The sequence below is a fragment of the Pyxicephalus adspersus genome, chromosome 1, assembly GCF_032062135.1.
Source record: "Pyxicephalus adspersus chromosome 1, UCB_Pads_2.0, whole genome shotgun sequence".
Lineage (NCBI taxonomy): Eukaryota > Metazoa > Chordata > Amphibia > Anura > Pyxicephalidae > Pyxicephalus > Pyxicephalus adspersus.
Window position 1 is genome coordinate 165445575 of NC_092858.1, and position 27061 is coordinate 165472635.

The 27061-nt window shown below is 39.5% G+C and overlaps 2 protein-coding genes across 3 annotated transcripts; one reads left to right on the plus strand and one right to left on the minus strand.

Annotated features, from left to right (window-relative positions):
• Positions 1 to 14634: 14634 nt before the first annotated feature.
• On the minus strand, positions 14635 to 19502 carry LOC140321549 (uncharacterized). Of its 2 annotated transcripts, none has more exons than XM_072398267.1 (3): positions 19012 to 19502; positions 18232 to 18545; positions 14635 to 16981 (listed from the first exon to the last, which is right to left on the minus strand). In XM_072398267.1, exons 2-3 carry the CDS (start codon positions 18543 to 18545, stop codon positions 16105 to 16107), a joined length of 1191 nt encoding a protein of 396 aa, XP_072254368.1. In that variant the 5' UTR covers positions 19012 to 19502; the 3' UTR covers positions 14635 to 16104. The 2 variants fall into 2 exon arrangements, with proteins under 2 accessions (XP_072254368.1, XP_072254366.1); XM_072398265.1 differs by lacking the exon at positions 19012 to 19502 and adding an exon at positions 18827 to 18967.
• SMIM11 (small integral membrane protein 11) lies at positions 18937 to 22697 on the plus strand. Its single transcript, XM_072398268.1, has 3 exons — positions 18937 to 19077; positions 20222 to 20415; positions 21857 to 22697. Exons 1-2 carry the CDS (start codon positions 19057 to 19059, stop codon positions 20411 to 20413), a joined length of 213 nt encoding a protein of 70 aa, XP_072254369.1. The 5' UTR covers positions 18937 to 19056; the 3' UTR covers positions 20414 to 20415; positions 21857 to 22697.
• The last annotated feature ends 4364 nt before the right edge of the window (positions 22698 to 27061 follow it).

Sequence of the window (27061 nt, forward strand, 5' to 3'; positions counted from 1 at the left end):
AGGGTAAAGCTGTTGTTGTGTGCTTTGTGTGTAATTCATGTGTTTAGGGAGCTACCACTTTCTAATAGACCTCTGATGCAGTATACAGCACAGTTGACCCTTTAATACTTTTACTGCTGACAGCATACCACATACATGAAAAGAGAAGAAATGGATTTAATACATTAACCCCCATAATAGCAGCAACATACTTGTGTTTACTGTTCACAATACTTTTTTAGGCTTTTTGGCAAAAGTGATCTGTGCAGCTGTAAAGCCACCCGACCATTTCTATGTGAATGCACCACAACACTTTTATGTAAAATGCAATGCATTGGGAAAAAAGGGTGAAGTATATTTTTGATGCATAGATATTGAATGCATCAGTTGATGCATCAAAAATCCAGGTCATTCTGCTTGTGTGCAGCTGTAATCAGAAGATCTTTTTGCAGAAATGTTTGTATCATAATGAGGATATTCACTCTTTCGGGCGAGAATTTGAAATGTGTACATCGGTTGCTTGATGTCGTTCATGGATCTATCAAATTGGATCTATGAAAGACCATTATGTAAGTCAAGGGAGGAGAACGCAGCAGGGCGCCTCTCGCTCGTCCTCTCCGCTTCCCTCCCTGTTGAAGAGAAAAGGCACTGTGTGTACAGCAGATCATTTCGATTGATGTAAATAATTGATCATGCTGATCATGCAGCCTTAGCTTTAGCCTTAGCTTTATCTTCAAGACAGAAGAAGGCAGAAGTAATAAACAATGTTTGCCAGAACCAATTAACTTTTTTATTTAATAACATGGTTATTATTATTATTATCTTGTATTTATATAGTGCCGACGTATTACGCAGCACTTTACAAAGTCCATTGTAATATCAGTTCCACTTTATAATTCCCAACCGTCTTTAAACATTATTGTTACATTTCTCCCTTAGTCACATATTTGTTACCAAAAAATTCATAACAATTTGGAATCGAAATGCCTGTTTCATAGTCAGGGAGTCTGTCCAAGTCTGGTAAACTGGACGCTGGTCTAATTTAGCTTTCAGATCTACTGAGGAGCCAAATAATATAACGCGTTCCAAAACTGAAATGCACTATACCCATTGTAACTGTACAACAAAATTTTCTCTGGATTGGAAACACATGCCACTGGCTGCATAACAATTCAAGCAGGATTAACCCATGCACCTCGTATGAGAAGCACAACACTCCCTTTGTTCAAGTGATTATGTTATAACGTTCATATGTTTTAAAGTGGACGTAGCATTAATCTAGCACAATCAATTTCAACCAGGGTTCCATGGAACCGTTGGGTTCCTCCAGATATGATAGAGGTTCCTAACGCTGTGGTTTGTCAACCTGCTAATTGATGGTGCTTGCCAATTTCACCTGGTAGGGTCTTCTGCAAGACATTATTGACAGTATTATGTGTTTGTATGGGTGGTATTCTGATCACCATTGTAAAGGGGGGAATTCATCCCAATTACCACCAATGTAAGGAGCATTCTTGCCCACTGTTTCTAAATAAATTGATTTTAGAAGGGGTTCCCTGAGACCTAAAAATTATTTCAAGTGTTCCTCATGGGTAAAACCTTTGAGAAAGGTTAATTTGGCAGATTTAGATTCTCATATGAAAGGATAAATGTACCTATTGGGTAAAGTACCAGTATCCATGTATCCATGTGAATGACCCTATGTATTGGAGTTGTGCCATAATTATCTCAACCTGTACTCGGCTCCCATTCTTCGAGTGGTGTGCTACTAAGCACAGGTCTACTACTGCCTCCAGGTTCCATAGTAGGTACTGAGTCTGTTTTGGGCTCAAAAGTAGGCCCGGCATTATCCATGATAGGAATGCACTACTTTCAGAAAATATGCCTTGTTCAAAAGTGCTTGAAATGATAACCATGCTGTGTAAAACTCATATAAACAGAACACAAAGCACCAGCTTTCCTAAATACAGGATTCCTGCTTTATTATAAAAGCATGGTCACAACTTGTGTAAAGGCCATGCAAGGTCTCATCTTAATAGTGACCACCATATTGCATTGAGGAAGGGACCCTACATGGCCCCAAAACGTGGCTTTTCAACATGTTGTGTCAGTACTTTTAAAATAAAGCAAGACTCCTGTACTTAAGTTAAGTTTGAGTCCACTAAGTGGAGCTGAGTAAACAGCAGACTGTAGTAAGTCTATATTCCTTAGGCACATCACAGATAGAGATCCAATTACATTTTTTCACAGGTAGAGGAAAACATTTATTTTTTTAGTAGAGCTATCCATTAACGTGTATCTTAACCCAAGAACCATATTGCAGTTTACAAACTGGGTGTCAGAGCCAAAAGTTGCAAATAGGACATAGTAAGTGGTCATCCATCATCCAAATGATAATAGCATCGAATCAGCCTGCTAATAAAACAGATGAGACATTTAATATAAGCATGAATTAAAAATGCAAGAATAAATAAAACAAGCTGTATGTGCAGAACTAAGGCAGATTCAGTTTTGTTATGGTATAGGTAAGACATGTGGTCAATGGTCCTGTACATTTGGCAAGGCAATGAAATTCCAGAGGTACCTTGAAATAACACCAAGTGACTCTAACTATAAAAATCTGCTAATGTGTTGATCAGAGACCTATATATGATTTTAAAAGCAGTATTTTAGTGATTGAATGCTGGTGAATGTGTTTTTAACCCATGCTTGTCCTATTTTCTTGACTTCTAATGCTAAAATACAAGTGCCAGCAGTAAGAACCCTTCCCTTCTACATTGGGGTATTCAATATCTTACATTCACAATATTGCCTCCTACACCAATGTGTCTGGAAATGAATGGCTTTAATTACCTCTCTTCCAGCTTGATCAAACACAAATATTCCTGTTTCATGTCAGGCCCTGTAGAAAATGTGTTCTTGCAGATTTGCACAACCTCCCTAGGCTGTTGCTCTTTTTCTCGGCCACCTCACCCACATACTCATACATTATGGATGATAAACAAGAGGAAATTTCCACAGCTGACTAAGCTGCACTTTACTGTCTCTGCTGCAAGTTTATTAAAATGGTCCAGGAACAGCAAATGTGACGGAGCAGAAGTAATCTCCCCCATGGCACTGGATTTCCAAGGTGTACAGGCTGACAATGTAGACTATTTGTTGGGATCATAATAATCCCATGGGTTTAATATAATAAAATTAGGAATAGATACTTGGTCATGTATACTGCATTCACCATTCTTATTTTATAGCATTTCCTCCATTTTTCTGCTACATAGATTGCAGGGTCTACAAAAGAATGTGCGGTCCAAATTGTTGTTATGGCTAAGATTGGGTAATAGTTAGTTTGGGAAATATTTTAGTTAGCAGTTTGTGAGACTTTAGTAAATAAATCAATTCATTTATTTTACATATAAGAACTGAATACATGGTAAAGGGTTCTCAGAGCAGTATGGGATAGCTAAAAACTGCTGTAAGGAAAGAACATGCAGAATGCAGATTGGCCCTGGTGCCTTACATGTGCACGTCTGTGCATTTTTTTTTTACAGATCAGTGCACAGGATTGGGTATTCTTTGCAAAGTGAAATTTTACGACATTTATTAAGCTAAGTGAAATGTCTCTTGCAAGGGGATAATTCACTTTGTTAATTGAACAGCCCAAACTCTTAGGCTGGGTACACACGTCTAATGGTACTCATCCAATAATCAGTTTAAGGCCGATATCAGACGAGAATCTGGCCTGTGTACAGCGCCCATCGCCCATACGACCGTCCTGGCGGATCCACGGAGGATGGACGACGAACGATCTTAATGGAAGTGAAGGGTGAGAGCATGCAGCAGGGTGCTGCTCCGTCGTTCACCCCTTCCCCTCTCCTTAAAGCAGAACTGTGCTGTATATACAACACTCATTCATGCATCCTGCAGTCCTTAGTCATTGGAAAGGATCATGAAAGATCCTTTCCAACGACAATTATTGCACGTGTGTGTGTAGCTTTAGTAATTACCACCCTAATTACGTTTCATTGTATTATCATGGGAAATCCCAGTATTTTCTGTGAACTCCTGTGGCGCTTATTAAGCAGCATAAAACTGGTCAAGCCCTACTTTGCTCCTCACTGCAAGGAAAGAACATATTAATAGTGTTCTGAAACAAGAAAACATCAAAAATGTGATTTATAGGTGTTACACTTACAGACAGCTGAAAGGATCAATGGTGTAACATTGCTCACACAGCCGAGTGGTGTTAGGACCAAAACTTTGTAGGCACCATTACGTGGAAGGTCAATCAGCCACATCTTGGGGGAACTCTAGCAATCTCTTTCTCAACCTTTTTAACATGGGGTAACACTTGAAAGAACTTTCAGATCTTCAGGGAACTCCCTGCTATAATTATTATATCAATGCATGGTGGTCAATGGGAAGAATTCCTCTTACATTGCTGGCCAGTGGGAAGAATGTCACCCTTACAGATCATTGATTGACCAAAAAGATCATTGGTGTTGCTTGAACTGACCTTAGAGTAACATTTTGCTTATTTTTCAAGGAACCCCTGGAACCCAGGTTGCAAAAACTGCTCTAGAGGAATTCTAGGGTTCTGCAAAACCCTGGCTGGGAATGTCTGCTCTAGGCAGTAAGAATTCCAAACTTGATTGACAAAAGCTAGAAAACTATGTCAACATGTAAAGATCAGGATTGTAAATGGTATGTTTAACCAAAGTTTACCTGTGGAGCAATTATAAAGCAAACATCATCATCCTTTTATTGTCAACACGTCATTAGGTCAGCAATTAGGCATTGTATAGATATCATGGACTTTGTACCTCCACATAGCTCTATGGGATAATCAATTAATAGGGTCAGACGCAATGATTGCAAAGTTTAACAGTCTGAACTATCAGGAGACCATGACATGTCTGCATTTTATTCATTGCATAATTTAGGGGATATTCAATCAGGTACCAGGTCACATCAGGATCATTTTTCAGTGTAAGCTTTCCTATAAAGACAAGACAGTCTTACTAGGCAAGATTCAAGTGTTAATAATGAAAGGCTTTCTCAGAAATACAATAAGAATCGCTCAAGATCCTTAAACATTGTGAGTGATCTTATAGTCAGGCCATCCCAAGCCAACATTGGTCTGTGGTAGACAAACATTCCAGAAAGTACCCAATGCATTTCGCCCGCTATAGGCTTCCTCGGGGGTAACGTAACATTTGGTGGAACACTGTAGTATAATATAGCCAATAATCATGATGAATATATTATTAATACAGAGAATACCTAAACCTATAGTGACATAGAGTTAAACATATAGCACTGGTATAGTCATAAAGTATATATACTGAGTATATGTATTTATATAATATGTACATATTGAGTACTCTGTATAAACATTATGTTTTTGGGTATCAATACTGTTCATTTCCACTCAATATGTATACTATATGACTATACCAGTCATTATACCAGATTATGATTAATTCTATGTCACTATCGGTTTAGTTAGTCTCTGTATTAATATTATATTATGTCAGTTGAAACTTTATTACTTTTACTAAACTAAATTAAATATCCCTTGCAAGGAGACAATTCACTTTGCAATGTGTACAGTTTATATGCTCTTAGTTAATAACCCCAATGGGGTTGATATGCTAAAGAAATTTAGCCTGTTCAACTAGCAAAGTGAATTAATACTCTGCAAGCTCTGTTTCACATAGCTTAGGGAATGCAGTGAAAATCTGCTCAGTTTATCTATCCAATCACAGGCAAGTGACAAGCAGGAATCATGTTTTTTTCTACATTTTTTGGCACATGATTGGGTATTCAGAATTTTTCAACACAATCACTAAGCTAGATTGTAAACTCTTCGGGGCAGGGTCCTCTCCTCCTATATCACTGTCTGTATTAGTCTGTCACTTGCAATCCCTATTTAATGTACAGCGCTGCGTAATATGTTGGCGCTATATAAATCCTGTTTATTAATAATAATAATATTAATAATAATAATAATAATAATAATAAGCTAGGTAAATTATCCTGTGCAGAAAGAAGATTCACTTTGCTACTTAAACACCATAAACATCTTTATTAAGTCAACTCCAATGGCATAAAGCCAGATCTGTATATATTAAGGCAACACCACCCCAATGAATCTTCTGTGTTGTAGCATGTAGGAATACACTATAGTGTGTTGCATTGTGGTGCACCTCTGAAAAAAGAACTGATTTGTGTGTGAACAAGCACCTATGGTAACTCTATAGGTTGAATTTCTGCAATAAGTCCAGGGAGAATTGGCCCAGGGAGTTCTGCATAGGTCCAGGGAGTTCATTGGCCCTGTTTTATTAAAGCTCTCCAAGGCTGGAGAGAATACACTTTTCTCGGTAAAGCTGGGTGATTCAGCAAACCTGGAATGGATTTCCCAAAAGTTATTATGTTTGTTAGCAAATGTTTTCGATTCTGGACCAGATACATTCCAGATTTGCTGGAAAGTGTACGCTCTCCAGCCTTGGAGAGCTTTCCTAAATCAGGGCCATTGACGGTTACAGGTGGGCACTTGGCTTGCTCGCCTTACAGTGCAGAATTATATGGTGCATTGCCTGGCCTGGAACATCTGCCATAGTAGGTTATAGAAAGTGCCGAAGGGGAATGGTTGCACAGAGGTGGGGAATAAGGTAAGTAAAAACATTCCCTTGGGTGAAAAACAATTTAATCCCTGCATTGCCCCATATAATCCTTGCATTGCCCCACCAAAAGGCACGTTTTTTCTTCAACCTCCAGGTTTGTTTTTCAACCTGGAGTTCAGCTTTAAAACATATCACAGCTGAAAAAGAATCGCATCAATTTGGAAAGTGACTTGAATGGCAATGTGACTCATTGGCAGTGAATTACTGACTTTCACTGTTGCTAGGCAACCCTTCAAGCCCTGCGCCATGACATTGGGCACCGTCTACCTGCAGGGCTATATTACCTTACACAGCAGCCCATGAAATATCACACAGCGCCTTGATTTTTTTTCCAAACCCAAAATTACGAAGAGATAAAACAAGGGAAAAGGGAGGAAGGATTCTGTTTTTGTTCCTTCAGCGTTTCTTTGGCAGCCCCAGGAAGACGTGGTCATGTGACTGATAGATCGGTGGAATTTTACAAAACTATAAAAGCCTTGTGATTGCTCCAGAATGCCTTGCACAGCCCTTCATGTATGGAAGGACAGCTGACTAATGATGATGCTTGTCATATGCCAAAGAGCTTAAAAAATAAACAAGCCCACACAAAAAGCCTGGAATTCCAGCCAACACAAAAAAAATCTCTTTTATTCGGATAAACGCTATTGTGGTTTTGTAATGTGGGCTGACGGCGCTGCAGGTGAGGTTGGGCGTCCGGGGGTTAATGCAGACGGATGGACTGCAGAATAATAACACACAGAAATGTACCTGGATTTAATAAATCGACACAAAGGTGTCTTTGCAGCTTGCGCCTCTGTGACCGTCCGTTTAGTGAGTGGTGCAGAAGTGATGGATCTAAAAGCAGAATTAAACCCTAAAAATAAGAAAAATTGTGAGCAGGCTAGTTGTTTATTGCACAAGGAGCAGGCGAAGTCACTTTTGCAATAAAACAAACTTACCTGCCTGTGTGCAATTTTTCTGTAATGGACACTGAGCTGCGCATGCTCAACTTAATGCACCATGCTGGCATTTGCAGGTGCCAGGAATAAATGAGCTGGCATGCCCATGTGCAGGGTTGCATGATTGTATCCTAGCCAATTATGATGGGTAAAGACCTGAACCTGGCAGAGGACAGGGTGAAAATGTTGCCTGTTAGTTACTCCCAGGTGCCTAGCAGTTAAAATCATACACCCGGGAGCACACAGCTAATCAGCCATTCATCTGAACCAAGTCTTAATGCAGGGGTGTAGAGGAAGAAAATCCAATCTGTGCTTCTGTTCTGATCATGCCCTTGGCAAAGATCACATGACCAATGTCTCGGAAATTGCTTATCTGGCAATGGTATAAAATACGCTTCCAAAATCAAGCCATAGTCCGATATTACAACCCCATTACAACCTCCAACCCATTCCCCTTACTCATGAAGGTTGATTTACTAAAGGAACATAGGCTGTTCCAAAAGTTAATTATGTCCCTATTTAGAAATACTCCATTTAGCTAAGTGAATGCGGTGAAAATTCACTGTACCCAATCGTGTGCATAGTTATTTTTAAAAAAAGTTTTTTCTGCTTTCACATGTTTCTTTTAAGTTTGGATTAGTTAAAAAAAAGAGAGGTATGATGTCATTATTATCTGAGTACCTTTAATCCTTGCAGGAATAGGTACCCCTATACTCATTCACCAAGGTGAAGGTGCAGATCGCTTTATAAAGGGGGAATCCAAACTCCAAGTACTCCCCCCACCTGCAGACCAAGGGTTATGTTTTGGGGATGAGGTCCTGTCCCCCAAAGTTGGCCATTGCCACTGTTGGAAGCAAGGAGGGGTCTGGATTATGTCAAAAGGGGAAGGATCCATGCTTCTGACCACTTTCTTTTTTTGGCATACCAGATTGCCGAGGATAGACCTTTAATGGATAGGAGAGGGGGCTCACAGGCTAGCTATCAATTTTCCTATCTCAGGTCCCAAGCAGATTAAGGGGTCTGGTTTCAATGTTAGGGAGGAGACCTACAGCTGTCACAGTCTGCCAGATGAATTAGCTGGGCTGTGTTATTCTTGTCAATGACAGTCATAGCATACAGCTCTGTACTGAATTAGTGTTGGGCCAAATGATCGAAGTTCAGGTTGAACTTGAAAATTCAAATTCAAGGTCATTTGAAAAAAAATGAAAGTTTTTATCAGTCTTAAGTTGATCCAATATATCCATAAACAACAAGAGAGCAAAAAAGCAGTAAAAACCTAAAAGTAGTTCTAATTTTTTCCCACTTATTCCAAAACGAGAAAAACATTTTTGGAGCGCCTAGAAGACTGAAAAGGAGCTGCTCCAGCTACTGGCTTACTGGAGCTCTAATCCAGGTTTGGGAGACGATGCCATTCACTATCTTATCAGAAGCATGCCCAGACGTTATTGGGGGTTCATACAAGCACAGGAAGGGGGTTCTATACACACTACTAAACCACATTGTAAGTTCCACAAATTCAATCATTCAGTGTTATTTTTCAGCTCTCAGTGGGTTAATGATCTTGGTTTTCATAGACTATTTTTATATCATTTTACTTTCAATGATTTACACAATATATTAGGATTTTCAACTTGAAGATTTTGATCATTAAGATCTAACATGTCATTTCAGTGGTCCCTTAAATTTTTCTGGAGACGATTTTATTTATAGTACTACTCTGAGCACCTATTTATACCCCTGAATGGGTAACCTATGGCTTATAGCCTGATAAATAAAATCATTAAAACAATATCAAGAAAACACAATATTGATTCTAGCTTAGTTTGTTCAATTCTATAAACGAGAAAAAAAAAACACTAATAAGTCATTTATGTTCCTTTTTAGAGCCAAGAATGCACATTTAATCAATGTCTCATTAACCTCCAAACCCATCCTAGTATGTCCACTCCAAAATTTACAGCTTGGCTAATTCATGATTCAAGTTTTTGTCTTATTGTAGAGCCTGCCTTGTTCTAAAAATAGTTTATAGGTCCTAATATGTGTAAGTCCTTTTATTATGGTGTAAGCTTCAAGAATTACATTTCACTAAGATTTCTTGTTTTAATATCGCAGAATAATCTGCCATGCTGGTGCTTTGTTGGTTCTTTAAAATGCCTTTTGACCTACTTCTAATTTATTGTATTTTCTCCACCATTGGTCTGGACCAGAAATGTCATAGGTCCATGGCACAATAGTGATCCTGTTGAAGGTGGTAACATACCAGCAATGGAACTGCTACAAAGAAATTTTACCTATTCTTTTGGCATCACTTTCTTCTAACCCAAAATTAGGGCAGAATCCCACTTGCCAGAGAGTGAGCAGCAACTAACACCTAAACTTTGCTAGATTGCAATACCATAGGGGCTCTTTTTTTTTTTTTTGCAATACCATAGGGGCAATGGTGAGTTGTCCCCAGCGACAGGACCATCATTAGGCCCTGCCCTTGTTATTCATAATGGCTTCAGATGGACACTTTGGTATTTAGAAGGAATTCTAAAGTTACACGTGGATAGGCCCAAAACATAATTTGCCATTGTCCAACTGAGACAGGAAGATGTCAAGCCCAATCTGGTCAGGCTGATGCCACTGCAACCACAAGCTTAGCTGGAATATAGAGGGTGGCTACCTGTTACCACTCCACCTGCAGCTCCTGTGTTTAGCAGCCTGCAATATCCCCAGCCTTCCTTATATCTATTCTTCCATCTCGGCATCCCCAGCACACTGTGTGCAGCTGGAGGGGATTAGAGTCCTGCAGCCAATGAGCAGATTAGGTCCTGGTAATGATTATGTCCTACTATTAGATACGTGTCCTATTTATGCATCTCCAGTTCCAGACTCTGGTTCCTGGATCCTAAGTGTGTTATCTGCTATTCTCCCAAACATTCCCCTGATTCTGCTATTGAGGATTTGCCCTTGGCTTGACCTAGACTTTGCCTGTGATTGCCACCTGCCCTGACCTCAGCCTCTTCCACTACTTTGCCTTGACTCATTGTGTTAATGTGTGATTAACCACTCCTACACTAAAGTGATCTGATCCCTGGTGGAGTGAGCCTGGGGGCCGTGACCCCCTTGCAGCAAAGCAGTCTGATGGCTTCTAGGGCCACCGGCCCTTCATTCCTTGCAGGGTGCAGGGAGCCATTTAGACTCTGCGACTCAGGTAAACCTGTGCCCCCTGCCAGGGGGTATCCTGTAACACTACCACTTTTGTCTATGAAAATAGGCAACACAGATACAAATGGATTTGCCTTTGCAGAAGGACCTAGAGAAGTCTTAGAACCATGGGTGGAAAGAGGTTAAGGAGTTAAGAGTGAAAATGTCAGTAGTAGATCATTGGAGGAGTTGTGGGGTTGGTTAGGGTGTCGTTATATATGGATGGGAAATGAATGTGGGACATGATCCAGGAAGAGATTTAATGATAAAGATGCCTGAATTTGATTATGAAATGGAAGCCAATGTAAAGCATCAAAATGTCAGTGAACGATCAGATAAAATCGGCAGCACGGTGGCTCAGTGGTTAGCTCCCCAGCCTTTGCAGCGCTGGGTCCCAGGTTTAAATCTCAGCCAGGACACTGTCTGCATGGAGTTTGCAGGTTCTTTCTGTGTGGGTTTTTCCCCCTGAGTTCTCGGGTTTCCTCCTACATCCCAAATTCATGCAGTTAGGTTAATTGGCTTCCCCCCATAATTGACCCTAGACTACATTAATGACATATGACTATGGTAGGGACATTGGATTGTGAGCTCCTTTAAGGGACATTTAGTGACATGACTGTGTGCTGTGTAATATGATGGTGCTATATAAATACTGTGTAATAATAAGGATGATGCAGTGGTCAAAGTAATGTATGTATGATGGGAATATACATAATGGCAAAGTAAGTATGATGGGAATATGTACCAGGAGTATGGTGGTGCTGTGATTTCAATGGACACAGGTTGTTAAAAGGGAGTGTGAATGAGTCCTTATTGTTGTCATTGAAACAAAGAGAAGACTTTTTGAATTCTGAACTTTAGAAAGTTTTTTAACATTTTTACTAAAGGGGAAGGGGGGAGATAATGTAAATCTCTCCATTGGGTCATTAATACAAACCTGACAAAAATTGTAACCTTTCTATCCAAAGCAAGTGATGTCTTAGCTGGGGTTTCAATTTAACTTGGCTGTTGACACATCTCTCCTATTACTGATCGTCTTGCACCTTTTGTGGAAAAATATTTCTCCCACTCTGTAATATGGATAAATGTTTTTATTCTATTACACATTATGAATTCAGAAGAGCCTTCGCACTCTGCTTTCACAATACACGCCTTGTGTCTCAGCTGTAAATAGGTTCATTGTCTGCTATGAGTAATAAATTGCTGGAAGTGTTGAATAATTTGTAATTATTTTTCACTGTTATAAAATCCAGAAAGTCTCTCCATAGCTAACTGAAGACAATGAGAGGATCTTGGATTTTTTGTCACAGGTACAAAAGAATGATGTCTGTAAAACTAATTTTTTTTAGTATACTTTTTCTGCGGTCTATATCTCTTCTTGTAAGTCCAAGCAATACAGGCTTACATAGGTTTAGGAAATCTTTTTTTGCAATGTGTCTTTTAACTTGCTAGAAAAAATGGCTAATGAATTTCCTAGCACAACTAATAATTTATTGGCTGTGCTGGCCCAGCTTCTCTGCTTTTCCCTGCATGGTATCAGCATTCAGAGGAAAGGAGAATCCTACAGAATGCCATTTAGTGACAGCTCTGAGCCTGCTGGGGTTACTTACATCTAAGATGGCGATGCCCAGCAGCAGTCTCAGGGTTTTTAAAGTCTGCACAAGAGAGACTTTTACAGAAAAAAATAAGTCTAAAATATGCTAAATGCACATTTAATGTTTTAGGAAAGTTTTTGTTAAACATAATGGTCTGGCAACAAGTCATGACTTCCATTATGACTTATTGTTGAGGGCTAACGACTCATAAAGTACTGAAGCTAACATGCTTATTGCAGCGCTGATCCCCAGGTTCGAATCTTGGCCAGGACACTATCTGCTTGAAGTTTGCATGTTCTCCCTGGGTTTTTGTGGGTTTCCTCCAGGTACTCCGGTTTCCTCCCACATTGCAAAAACATGCAGTTAGGTTACTTGGCTTCATCCCAAATTGACCTTATATTGTTAATATGACTGATGTAGGGACATCAGAGTCCCTTTAAGGGACAGCTATTGACATGACTATAAAGCACTGCATAATATGTCCACACGATATAAATACTACTAATAATATTATGGGTCTGCCATGTTCATGTTCAGATTTCACAAATTAGGTAAAGAAGACAAGATATGTAGTGGGAAAATATTAATGAATCTCTGTGACTTACAAAGTACTGAAGCCACTGGGTCCTTGTGACAACTTGTATTTTTTTATATTTCCTTAAGGCTAGACAGTCAGTAACTGAGCATTAGTAACAAGAATTAATAAAACAAGCATGCTAGAAATATTTTAGCAATGTGCTACTTCCCCCATCTCCTAGATGAAAAGACAGAGGGGCAAAGATCGGGTTATCGATGTCTGTGGTCTACCTGCAGAAGAACCATTTCCCATGTTTGACTTACAATGTCTTTCCCTGTACTGCTTCACTGTTTGTGTTCGGTACTTTAGAGCAGAACTAAACCTACGTTACTCACCTATCCCTGTTCCCTCACAAAGTGCCACCATCTTTTTCTTTCTTCTTGACATCTTTTTTCTTCTTTGGCCATCTTGATTGGCTGAGCTAGGATGACATAACTCACGCATGGGGGTTCATTCTTTTACAGCATGCGCAGGGGAAGGTGGGATTGCCAGGTGGCGCCACACATGTGCGCTGCAGCTTTTTGCCAGAAACCTGGAGCAATCAGTCTCTGTGGAACGTTATTTCCGATTTAAAGTAGGAACCTATTTGGAAGGGTCCTCATAATCATCAAACTGACTGGTCTTTTATAAAATAAAGCCTGACATCTAAATGTTTAAGGCTTTTATATTTCTACTTATGCAAGCCAACACCTGTTTTCTGACTAGGTTTTTTTGTACTCTGTTATTTTTATCTATTAATAATAATACACCAACCTAATTTGCATCCTTGAACTATAAATAGGGGCTGCAGATGATAAACCTACATGCATAGCAAGTACAATGACATAAGAGCAGAAATAGATCCTGCCAAATCAATGCAACATCATAAGAGGTGGGGGAGCACAGAATACATTAGATAGAGAAAATAAAGCAATTGCTTATTAACGATGGGTAAAATATGATGGAAAAGTTTGAAAGGCAAGTTTGAAGAAGTGGGGGTTATGTGTTAAAAGTAGAAGAAAGCCTAATAGATTGACCGAGAGGGTATTTAATAACAGAATGTAGTCAAACTCTATTTATTAAAATACCAGATAAAAGGACATTGTAGGAGCCAAGGAAAGAAATAATTAGAGTACATAACTGGAGGAGGACAGGATGGGACACATTTTGGGAGGCTGCACAGGTGAAAGTGGCAGGACCTAAAAATGCTCAAGAGGTGGAGAGTGAAAAGTGCAGAATCAAATGTGACACCAAGACAGCCTACCTGTTGGGTAGGGAATATTACTTGGCTTCTGCAAATACTAATGGGGTAATCACCACAAAAGTTGTAAAAGAAAGACAGATCTGCATAATGGATAAAGCAGAAGAACCAAGTTCCTTGCAATCCAGGCCCTACAAATACAGCCTTTCCTCCAGCAAGAACAGTGAGCAGATCCAAAATGGCATAACTAAATCTCATGTCAATTCTGGTGGAACCAGCAGTTAGAGGTGGTGATCTCACAATGCTGATATACATTTTAATGAACTGAATGTGCAGTTATTTTTAGGAAGAATTATAGAGAAAACAGGGTACTGCTTGTGGTGGTCAACTTGCTTCATTTAGTCAGCCTGGGATTAATAAAGCACATAAAATGTTGTAAATGTGATGCTACAAAAAGAGCTGTCAGAGATTACTTTAAACATATTACAGGTGGTGATCAGAGACTGCAAATTTTATTTTTATTATTACACAGTATTTATATAGCGAGGACATAATATGGAGTTACATAGTCATGTCACTAACTGTCCTTCAAAGGGGATCACAATCTAATGTCCCTACCATAGTCATATGACTTTAATACAGTCTAAGGGGGAAGCCAACTATCCTAACTGCATGTTTTTAGAATGTGGGAGAAAACCGGACAACCCGGTGAAAACACATGCCAACACTGGGATAACCTGCAAACTCCATGCAGATAGAGTCCTGGCCGAGATTCAAAGCTGAGACCTGGCGCTGCAAAGGCCAGAGTGCTAACCACTAAGCCACTGTGCTGTGACATTGTGCAGAAGATAGTCAGAGACTGCAGAGGCACAATAGAAGTTGCTGGAGATTGGAAAAATGTTTCAGGATGTAGACGTTACATGACACTGCTACAGGTCAGGTGTTTTTAAACCCCATATACAACTTGAATATTTAACAAAAACATGCATGTGACATGATAAAAGATCAGAAAAAAAAACGTATGAAGAATGTAAAATAAGATGAATAGCACAGACTTCTGTCTGCGGGGGCCACAGGGACGGCAACATTGCTGCAAGTTGTGCACAAGGGGCTTGTGTAATGATGTGAAACACTGTCTGGAACAAACCACCAGCAAGTAAAGTCAGCATGACATCCTTCCTATCTCTTTACTTGTTTTGGTTTAGGAAGCACTGAAACTGAAGGCATCGGGCCTGATTTATTAAAGCTCTCCAAGGTTGCAGAGGATACACTTTCATCAGTGTAGTTGGGTGATCTAGCAAAAAAGTAATTTAATATTAGTTAGCAAATGTTTTCAATTCTGGGCCAGATCTAATGCAGGTTTGCTGGATCACCCAACTTCACCGATGAGAGTGTATCCTCTGCAGCCTTGGAGAACTTTAATAAATCAGGCACAATGAATGAACATCAGAATTTTTTTTGCCAGACAGAAAGTCAGCAGTAACAGCTTTCATCCTTCTTCTGTTGCCTACAGCTAAATCCTTCTTCCAGAGACAGTCTAACTATGTTATATTGCTTAAAGTTGTTGTTGGCATGATCCATAAATAATGGATGTATCTGGATGGTGAAATTAGCACTGGACATCCGAGTTATAGGAACTTCAGGCAAATAAAATGTGACTTTCAAACCTGTGAAAATTAACAAGTATCTATGGCAGCTCTTTTCCTAAAGACCAACTCATATAGCTTGCCTAAGGGTGATACCAAATTGAGGACAGTGAAATATTATAATTATTACAAAAGGATTGTACATCCTGTACATTGAATAGGGGTTACAAATGACAGACAGTGACAGAAGAGGAGGAGAGGAACCTGCCCTGAAGAGCTTACAATCTAGGAACATATTTAATTATTTACAAGAGAACCTTCTATTAAATGTCACTTAATCAACCAAGTAAGTCATGAACATGGTGACTTTTGTCCTTTTAAACCTTTTCATACTGAAAGGGTATTTCTCCCTGAGGGGACATGAAATGGTCTGCAAAGGTGTTTCTGACCAGCATGCCACTAGCAGGCCCTCGGACGGTGCTCCATGACACATCATGCAATGGATTACTAAGGATGTGCTCAAACACAAAACCATCCCTTAAAAGCACCACGTTATGCAGAACACAGGCAGCCTTTATGATGTCCTCCACAAAGTTGGCTTCTAACTGAATGGGAGCATAGAAGACCCGCCATTTACTGGCCAAGATTCCAAAGGCTCCATCTATCATCCTTCTAGCACGGATCAGCCTGTAATTGAAGATTTTGCGGATGGGAGTTATGTTCCTGGTGGGGTACGGTCTTAAGATAGTCTCTGAAAGTCCAAAAGCTTCATCGGCAACAAAGACGTATGGCATGGGCTCACCACTTGACCCGGGCAGAGGTTTGTATTCCGGCAAGTTCATTTTGGCTTCTTTCAGCTTGCGACCCAAAGTAGACTTCTTAAAAATACTACAGCAGCCAGTGGATCCGTAGGGACCCACATCTATTGTGATAAAATTGTACCTACTGTCTACTAATGCCAGCAATACAAGGGAATGTTTACTGGAATCCCAGTGTTTCTTCCCGCTATTCGGGGGCATTTTCATTCGAATGTCTTTGGCATCAAGAGCTCCAACACAGTTTGGGAAGCTGGTAGTGGCATAGAAATCTTCAGCTATTTGCAGCCATTTCTCCTTGGTCGGTTCTGGCATAAAAATATTAAACAGAGTGTCACATATGGCTTTGCAGGTCTCCCGTACGATTAATCTAATGGTGGCTTTACCAATCAGAAATCGGAAATGCAGGGAGGTGAAACTGTGTCCGGTGGCCAGGTACCTGTGAAAAGTTAAAAAAGGCAATAAACATTAATTAAAGAAAATACATCTACAGTAGTTCAAGCTGAACTCCAGGCAAACAACTAAATACACAAATAATTGTATTTCCTAAAACTCTGGCACACTACCAACAAAGTATTATAATTCTGGTCACAGCACCTAGAATAAATTGAAAAATGAAACATATCTATACCTATATTCTTTTTCAGCTGGATGGTGAAAAGTTTGTGGGGCATCACATGAAAAATTTAGTGTTCCTAGTTGTTGCTACCATAGTAAGGGACCCCATAACTTTATCAGCTTTCCCCCACTCCATCCTAATACCCAACTTGTTAGTATGCTCCATTTTTCCATCGCCTTTGTAATATGCCCCAACTGTCCAGTGCCCCTCTATTGTGACTAAACATTTCAGTAACCACACAAAAACAGCCGGGTGGTAACTGAAAAGTGCCGGGTGGAGCGCCCAGCTAAAAGGGTCTGGGGAGAACACTGGACTGTATATGAAGCCTGACTACATTACTGTAATAGATAGGAAAGGTTTAATGTGGTCTCAAAATGTACAGTTATATACCTTTAGAATGGTCTTTCGTTTTGCTCTGGGTCCTCAAATGTCATTTACGTTTTCATCTGCATCCTAATATATATATTATATCTTGTGACCATGGGCTGACTAAAGTGCACCTGTCAGGTTATTCTACTCCATGATCCCTTTTATCCTCACTTTCTGTCATAGTGACAACATTGTCATTGTAGCAGAAAGTAATTTGAGAGCTCAAATGAGAATTTAGACAGCAAAAAAAAAAAAGATAGGGCAAAGCAACAGGTGCACTTTATTTAAGGTTTTAACAGATGAATATATTGGATGTTATGACTTGCTGAAGTTTTGAAGGAGGACTCTCCTGCAAAAGTGCTGATTGGTTAGGGTAATATAAGTTGGGGAGGGGTGGAAGATTTAAGCAAACTTTTTCTAGACCAATGTTTTTTTAACCAGGGTTCCCCCAGAGGTTGCTAGCATTTTTTGAGCAATTAGGTCAGTTTAAGTGACACCAATTATCTTTTTGGATATCTGTAAGGGGGACATTCTTCCCACTGGCCAGCAATGTGAGAGAAACTCTTCCCACTGACCACAACACTAATACTGTGAGCGGTGGATATAGATAAACAGATAAAGCAAAGGTTTGCTATAAAACAAATCAGATTTAGTACTCATTGCATCTCAAATAGTTCTATTTTCAACATCGACCAACATACTTTATAGTGACGCAGAGCCGCTCTTCGGGGGATATGGCCAGTCTCATCTGCGTGTCGCTCCTTATGAGGGCCGGTCTCAGGTACTCAAGCAGCTCATCAAACGTTCCGATAGACATTTTGAAGTAATTGAAGAACCTCTTGGGACATTTTCGCAGGTCGCCATAGCGGAGGTGAAACTGTCCCTTGGAAAACCTCTGGCTGGTCAGCGGGTGCACCCAGTAATTCCTCACCGTCTCCCGTCTACGTTTCCTTCTTTTGTTCACGACGTAACCCAGAACCAGCAACCAGAACTGTATCTCGTGGTCCGTGGACATCTTGGGACACAAAAACAGGGTTAGCAATTTTAAAATTTACCCAAAAAGTTTTCATTAAATGCTTTTTAAAATCACTGCAACTTGAAAAGCAACAAAGCCCAATAAGTTATTTTCTAACAGATACAAAATATTAAAGATCCTCAGAACCCCAATATATGAGAATTTTACATAGTAATGTGTAAACATTTTTGAATAATATAACACAAATTAGGACGGGTATATAAATACTGAAACTTTTTGGACACGTAGTATTGTTTTGGTTTGTAAATCACACAACGTACTTCTGTTGCTATTTTTGTCTTAGTTGATTTGGCGACTGATCTTTAGAACACCACAACATATAGGGTGACATCTAAAAGCATCTGGCCGCTGTCAATCTTCAGAGGAGGCCTGAAACTTCCAGAAGGCACTGAGCTCCTAACTGCGGCTCTTCCAGGCTGAGGATATCCATACAGCTCATCTATACCTGTGCTCAGTACAGAGAATTTTGCAGTCTCAGCGACAATCTAGGATGATGGAGATCATTTGGAAGGTGAGTGCAGACATTGGATAACCGCAGATTGTAGAGACACCGACAATCTCACACAGATCTTCCTCTGCAGATATGCAGGAGCACAGCATGGACACAGCACAGCATGCACCTACAGAGAATGGTGATCACAGGACAGTGGGAGCAATGGCTCCTCAGAGGGGAGATGATAGTGATGAAGCTGCAGTAGCTGGGTCGTGTTATTAAAGTCCATTATAAACACAATACCCCAGATACCCCTCCTGGGGTGAGCCAGTCCCTGCCAGGCTGATATATAACAGGAGGACTGTCAGATATAAATGAGGAAAGATCCAGCAGTCTCAGCTCAGCAAATCTCCATCTTGTCCCTTCCATGGAAGTAATAATGATTACAAAGGGGCCATCCTGCAGCTTTTCTCCCAGACACAGACCCCAAACACATCGAAAAGGCTGCTAGCTACTGTTCATTAACGTGTCCGCAACATAGCGCAATAAGCTCTGACCCGGCAGCCATTTTTATGACGACCAAACTTGGTGAAAAGCAAACAGAAAGCTCAGGAAAAATGGCTCCTGATATAGAGACACATAGATATGAAAATAGATCGCCCTCTAGTGAAAAAATACTGTTGTTTTACCATTGCAATGCTGGATGTTTAAAAAAAAAATGCTATTTAGTATAATTTTATTTGATTTTTCTTAGTTAATTCATAATAAAAGCATGCAAGAATGTGAATGAAAACTACAGGCAAACTTTGGGCCCAGTCACACCATCAGCCCAGCACAAGAACAGGCTATTTGCCCTATGTCCCATTGCTTCAAAAAATATTGTAAAGCATGTTTTTTAGGACTATAAGAATAAAAAGTAGTATAAAACTTAAATGTCAAAAAAATAGCAGGACGTTTTAACAATACGTTGTTGGTTGTTGCACATGTTTACAAGCAAGCATGCGTTGTCATGCACTAATGAATGCGCTTTGTTGTGTGAGAACACTAATAGCACAATTAATCCAGCAATTATAGCTTAATTTTTGCAATATATATATATATATATATATATATATATATATATATATATATATATAAAAAAACATAAACAAAGCATGGGTTAATATTCTGATCGTATCCTAGCAACTATGGTCTGATTTGTAATGGTGTTTTGGTATTTTAGGCCCTGGACAATTTTCCACTGTTGATGTACATTTTAGCAGCAAAGACCATGCTGTTGTGTTTGGCCTTCGCCGGCGCCAAGATATACCAAAGTAAAAGGATTGAAGCGAAGCTAAAGCGGGAGCAGGAAGAAAAACTGAAACGTCTAGCCGAGGAAGCAGAGAAAGATGAAAATTATAAAAAAGAAGATTAGAGGTAAGAAGCCGAGTTTTATAAACCAGCCTCTTAAAGGTACACATATTCATGCAACTTGTCTTTATTTTGGGTGGTGTTTTGAAGTTGTTGGTCCCCAAAAAGCATTTATTGCTGCTTAGGAGTCTAGCAGGAAGGTCTCCTGGACAAGGCTGGAATGAGCATTTTTTTTTGCTGCCCTTGATCCTGGCTTCTTTCTGATTTTGGACCCTGGGCAGCAAGAAAACATTTGTGTATCTCAGCCTTTTTTAGGATACCTTCCTACTAGACTTCTAAACAGCAATATTGGCTTTTTGGGACCTAAAATTCAATACCCCACCCAGAATGAAGACATTTTGCATTGATATGTGCAAAGCATGCTTATGCGTCTGTTTACGTGGATATGCGCCTATCAATCCAGTAGCCAGAAGTGCACCCGGTGTTCTCCCCAACAAGGCTGTAGTCATAAAAAAAGGAGGGGCACGGTACTATCCATGGCGAGCAATCATGCGCATCATTGGTATGTGAACGTGCCTGCCCCACTACACCCCTACCTGTATGTCACTCAAAGGGGAAACTTCCCCCAGGTGGCCATCATGATACCACAACCCCCCTGCTCTCCCAACACAGGTCTGAGCTTGTGTCAGTGGTCATTAGGAGGACAAAATACTCCCATATACTCCAAAGTTGGTGGTAAGTGAGCAGGAGACCTCAGTGTCAATTGTTATGACAATATGATGTTATTATCAGTTGGAAGGAAAATATTTAGGCTGAAGGGGTCTGTGACAGACTGGGGGCACTCTTGGGAAATAGGTACACTATGGAGTCTCTTCGGGGACTGGTATTCTGCAACAGGTTAAAGATTACTTTTGGGAGCTCTGTGACGGAGCTGATGGAAGTTTAGGGGGTTAAAAGTTCTGCAGAGGACTTATGGTGCACTTTGGAGGGTTTAGTGGCTTTTCAAGAGGCAAAGTGGGATAACAGATCATTTGTAGCCTGCCCTGGGCATTGTAGAAGCACTGGTAATGGCTGTAGGGGGCACTATAATGTACAGGGCTGTAAAGGAAATATGGGGTAGCTGCACTGGAGATGGCACTTTTGGGACAGAGCACCTTTCCACCTCCCACATATTAATAGGATTTTCTGTCACTTTTTATTGCTCTCAGAAAGGTTTGTGCAATTGTGCATTCATGTCTGACAATAATCAAATGCTCATGAGTAGTTAAAAGGTTCCCACAGATTTCAAGGATCAAGTGCATGTCCATGCATAACCCATCTGCCCCCAGACAGTCAACGTCATCCAATGAACCCCCAAACACATTCACACCCTCTTTTAGGGGCATAGAGCCAAAAGGTTTTTTTGTAACTTCCAATTCCCTCATGTATGATATGCATGTATTTTATATTAACCTAGTACATATGTGATGCTGGGACATAACACTCATTTATTTTATATTCTTTGCAGGTGGATTTCAGATTTTGGTTTTGTATCTTTCTCACGCTGTTTTGGGATGAAAGGATTGCAGAAGAATTGTAAAGACTGAGAACTAATAAATTATTACTGTAATTGTTCTGTATATTTTGTAAAAGGTTTTGTAAAACATTTATACAATTTTTACAAGATTTATAAAACTTGCTGTACAAATTTTGTTGTTCATTTTTTCAGATCTGAAATTTATCAGAATCAGAAGCAAAGAAGAGTTAAACCCAAGGACAAAAATGTAATGCTTTACAGCTTAGTAGTCCTTAGATGTGTGGCTGCATTCATTTATTTTCACCCTATGTTCCTGCTACAAACACATTTACTGTTTTTAGGATGGCAATGCTCATTCACCATATTGTATCAGAACAAGAGAAAGAACTACAGAACTCTGCTCCTTTTTCCATAACAGAGGAGAGTGGTTTTGTAGCCCTAGCTGAGAACAATGTAACTGATAACAATCAGCAACAGCAAATAGCTGAGGAGATTATCAGCTTTCTAGAAGAACCAAGGGAACAGTACCAGTTGGATATACTGTAACAAAATGCTTTCAATTGTATATTTATTAAATTATAAGGTGATTGTTAGGGTTTGCATACACCTAAATGGTTTTATACAGGTAGTCTCTGAGTTAAGGACATCCGACATACGGAGGACTCCTAGATGCGAACAGAGCTTTCCTGCTTGCTCATGTGCAGGACCAAGGCTTGATGGGTGGAGGGGGTGGTTTGCAACCTCTGCAGTTGTTTCTTTTTGCATATCAAAGCAAAGCTTGCTCCAGAAATGAGTGAACGCCTAGGCTCCATAAAGTTTTTCTTTTTTGCTTTGTTTGTGTTGTTTGATTAACTGACAGAGAGAATTTAATACAGTAACTGACACCACACTGCCTAATAATATGTTGAGACAAACATCTGTCCTAATTGCATTTATTAAAATAATGTACATGTTTTGACTTACATACAAATTCAACTTAAGAACAAACCTACAGTCCCTATCTCGTATGTAACCCTGGGACTACCTGTAACCAGTCCCAAAGGACTTTTATAATTTAATACATGCTGATAAAGTTAAAAAAAAATGCACTATTGTGGGATGAGTTCATTTTTGAGACTTTTTCCCCTCCTTCTGCCTTATTTATTGAACTCTGGAAACTGCAGACATACAAATGGCAAACTAGTTGTAAAAAAAATAACCCCCCAACCAGCCAGAAGCCTCCACCATGCCTCATTTTGTGCCTGCAGGTAATAATCCTTTTGTTCAGGTCTCCATGGAAAACCAAGCTTTCTATTACATACACATACAGTTAGGTCCATAAATATTTGGATAGAGACAACTTTTTTTCTAATTTTGGTTCTGTACATTACCACAATTAATTTTAAATGAAACAAATCAGATGCAATTGAACTGCAGACTTTCAGCTTTAATTCAGTTGGTTAAACAAAAAGATTGCATAAAAATGTGAGGAACTAAAGCCTCCTGGGTTGCTTTAGCTGTATGTTTTGGGTCATTGTCCATCTGTATTATGAAATGCCTCCCAATCAATGTGACTGCATTTAGCTGGATTTGAGCAGACAGTATGTCTCTGAACACCTCAGAATTCATTCAGCTGCTTCTGTCCTGTGTCACATCATGGATAAACACTAGTGTCCCAATGCCATGGCAGCCATGCACGCCCAGGCCATCACACTGCCTCCGCCATGTTTTACAGATGATGTGCTATGCTTTGGATCATGAGCTCTTCCACGCCTTCTCCATACTTTTTTCTTGCCATCATTCTGGTAAAGGTTGATCTTGGTTTTATCTGTCCAAAGAATGTTTTTCCAGAACTGTGCTGGCTTTTTTAGATGTTTTTAAACAAAGTCCAATCTAGCCTTTCTATTCTTGAGGCTCATGAGTGGCTTGTACCTTGCAGTGCACCCTCTGTATTTCATGCAGTCTTCTCTTTATGGTAGACTTGGATATCGATACGCCTACTTCCTGGAGAGTGTTGTTCACTTGGTTGGGTGTTGTGAAGGGATTTCTCTTTACCATGGAAATGATTCTGCCATCATCCACCACTGTTGTCTTCCGTGGACTTTTTTTTATTGCTGAGTTCACCAGTGCTTTGTTTCTTTCTCATAATGTACCAAAAGATTTTGTCACTCCTAATTTTGTAGCAATTTCTCGGGTGAGTTTTTTCTGTTTTTGCGGCTTAAGGAAGGCTTCCACATATAAGCACCCCCCCCAATCAACTCCAGGCCTTTTATCTGCTTAATTGATAATGACATAACGAAGGAATTGCCCACACCAGCCCATGAAATAGCCTTTGAGCCAATTGTACAATTACATTTTGAGCCCCTGAAATGATGTGATTGTTTAAAAAAAAGTCTTTAGTTCTTCACATTTTATGCAATCTTTTTGTTCAACCCACTGAAATAAAGCTGAAAGTCTGCAGTTCAACTGCATCTGAGTTATTTAAAATGAATTGTGGTAATGTACAGAACCAAAATTAGAAAAAAGTTGTCTCTGTCCAAATATTTATGGACCTAACTGTATTTGAAATTTGGACTCAACAGTGCAGAGCACGTGTTGCCAGTTATGTGCACACTGGTTCTTGTGTTTTCATGTATAGATAAGTTACTATGACTTGTTTCCATGTTTTAGGTTTGGTTTTCAGGCCACAAGTCTTCAATGAGGACCTCTTCTCACTGGATATCTTTTGCCTGTCCATGAGTGTGCCAAAGTCCCACTGGTTTCCCCAAAACTGAACTAATGGTGCCATTATTTTATGTTCTTGGTATGCCTGATCACAGTTTTAGTTTAATTGTGTTTTAAGGAATACAATGTGCTCTTTTACAAAAATTTCTACCTGTAGGTGACCTTGTTGATGTAAAAAGACCACCCTGTGCCTTGTGATAGACTTTGGTACAAAGACTTAGTGCAAAGTCTTCAGCGATCACAATTTCTTATTAGAGCAGCATTTTTCGACTATTTTAGCATGGGGGAGTCCCATGAAACAACTTTCAAGTCTTGGGGATCCCCTTCTATAATTACTGTATCACAGCTCAGAGTACATTAGTTGGGTGGTCAGTGAGAAGAATGCCTCCTATATTGCTGGCCAGTGGGAAGAATGTCTGCCTTAGAGATATTCAAAATGATCATTGGTGTCAGTTAAACTGACCTGAAAGGTCTAAACTGCTTCTTTCTCAAGGAACCCCTAGCAACCTCTGGAAAAACCCTGGTTGAAAAACGATGACGCATGTTTTTTTCTCATACCATTTTATTCCTGTTGAACAGATGATTTCTGTTTTGTTTAATGACTGTATTTTAACCTACATTTACCTATTAGCTTATTAATCATTAGCTCCTGTTTGGTAAAATTGTCTAATTATGCACATCACCATAAGCCTGTTATACAGAGTACCCGTGGGAGTTAATGCTTGTTAAATTAAAAAAATAACAAACCTACTTAATAAAAGAAAAAAAAAAAACTAAAACACATAACTGTTTCAAAATACTTAGAATATAAAATGAAGCAAATATATGTGAAGCAACACTGCCCTCTACAGTTGCTTTTGTAAAGTGTATTTTTTTACATACTGTTGTAGCAATAAATGAAAACCAGGCTTACCTGGAGGCAGTCAGCTATTCCTTAACCATTTGACTAAAGAGGGTAATAAGTAAGAATAAAGGTGCTCACACATAACAAAAATAAAACCAAAAATCCCACAGTGCATGCTCATAGGCATGCATACATGCACCTAGAATCTATGCTTGCCTATGAGTATCCCCCTTCCTAGTGTGCGCTACTTCCCCCACTTCTTAGATTGTAAGCCCTTCTGGGCAAGGTCCTCGCCTCCCCCTTTGTCACTGTATCTGACTGTCATTTGCAACCCCTATTTAATGCACAGCACTGGGTAATATGATGGCGCTATATAAATACTGTTTATTATTAATAATAACAAATATTGATTGAAGATGCTTGTATGCAAAATACAATGCCCCAATATACTTTAAGGATCACAGTGAATGCTAGTTTAATAAGTATGGGGGCAACATTTACTGTTAACTAATACTAATTATTTAATGAGTTAGGGTTTCTTTATCGTTGCCTATTAATAATTTAGGGTGCATAGTAGTTTCCAGGGCACTTTATTTTAAGACATCACATATTGCTATTTTTTTACTAAACATTTGTATCACACACACACCAAAAATTGGGCGTGCATTTTTTTCTGACGCAGCTCACCACAAAGCACTGTAGAGCATTCCCATGTAATGTGAGACATTGGGTGCCATTGAACATTAGGTCCCTAGAAATTTTCTTTAAGGGTAAGTTGTGTGAATAGTAAAGACAAGTAAAACAAATGGCATCTTTTCCTTAAAGTCACCATTGACAAATGTTAAAAGAAACTATAAATCTACCCGTTACTTTTATAGAAGGCTTACCTGGACACTGTGCTGTTGGTAGGTTTTGGATAAAAAAACAATGGTGAAAGTGGGTAATCAGAAATGGTGACCATGGAAGCTGGTTGTATATTCAAAGATTTTTATTTTATTTTTAGGAACTTCTAAGGGGCCCTCTATAGAAAATCAGGTTAGACTGAGCTTGTAAGCTGTTGTCTTTACCCTTTTACTTCCACCTTTGAAACACCTCATTGGGCCAGATGGAACTTAACAACAACACCTGAAAATTTTAAACAATTTTATAGTCCTATTAACATATAAATGAAGACTGGTGCGCCATAGAATCTGCTATCTCTTTGATGCTAAAGTGTAAAAGTCAACTTTCTGAATTTTGAAGATGTAATTTAAATAGTGTAAATCCACAGGCTTTTTAGGAAGTTCCCACAGGGATGAATTGTCTTCTTTTTGCAGCTGGTTGTGGGTCGCCATTTGTATTATCAAGGTTCAGGTCCTTGCGTTGACTGTCCCCCAATGTCCTCTATCTAACTCTTATTCAGATCCATGATGCTTCCTCTTTCAATTCCTTTCTGTCCTCTTGGCATGAACCTGGTACTTTCAAAAGCCTCCTTTTTGTCTTGGCCCACAAAATGACTTTTCTTGACCATCAGGTAACTGAACTGGATGCCTTGACGTTTTACAGTAATTGTCTTGTTTTATAGGAATTTATAGGACTTCTTCTTTCTGGAGTTACTATTGGCTTCTTCACCTCATCATGTATCCTATTTTTGCTGTCCTAATGCTAGT

Bases quoted from the DNA above. Each gene is read 5' to 3' on its own strand.
- LOC140321549 (XM_072398267.1), bottom strand. From the start codon at position 18,545: ATGTCCACGGACCACGAGATACAGTTCTGGTTGCTGGTTCTGGGTTAC. The intron at 16,982-18,231 runs GTATGTTGGTCG...AACTTTTCACAG, and splicing joins CGGCTCTGCGTCACTATAAA to GTACCTGGCCACCGGACACA.
- SMIM11 (XM_072398268.1), top strand. From the start codon at position 19,057: ATGATGGAGATCATTTGGAAG. The intron at 19,078-20,221 runs GTGAGTGCAGAC...TTGGTATTTTAG, and splicing joins TGATGGAGATCATTTGGAAG to GCCCTGGACAATTTTCCACT.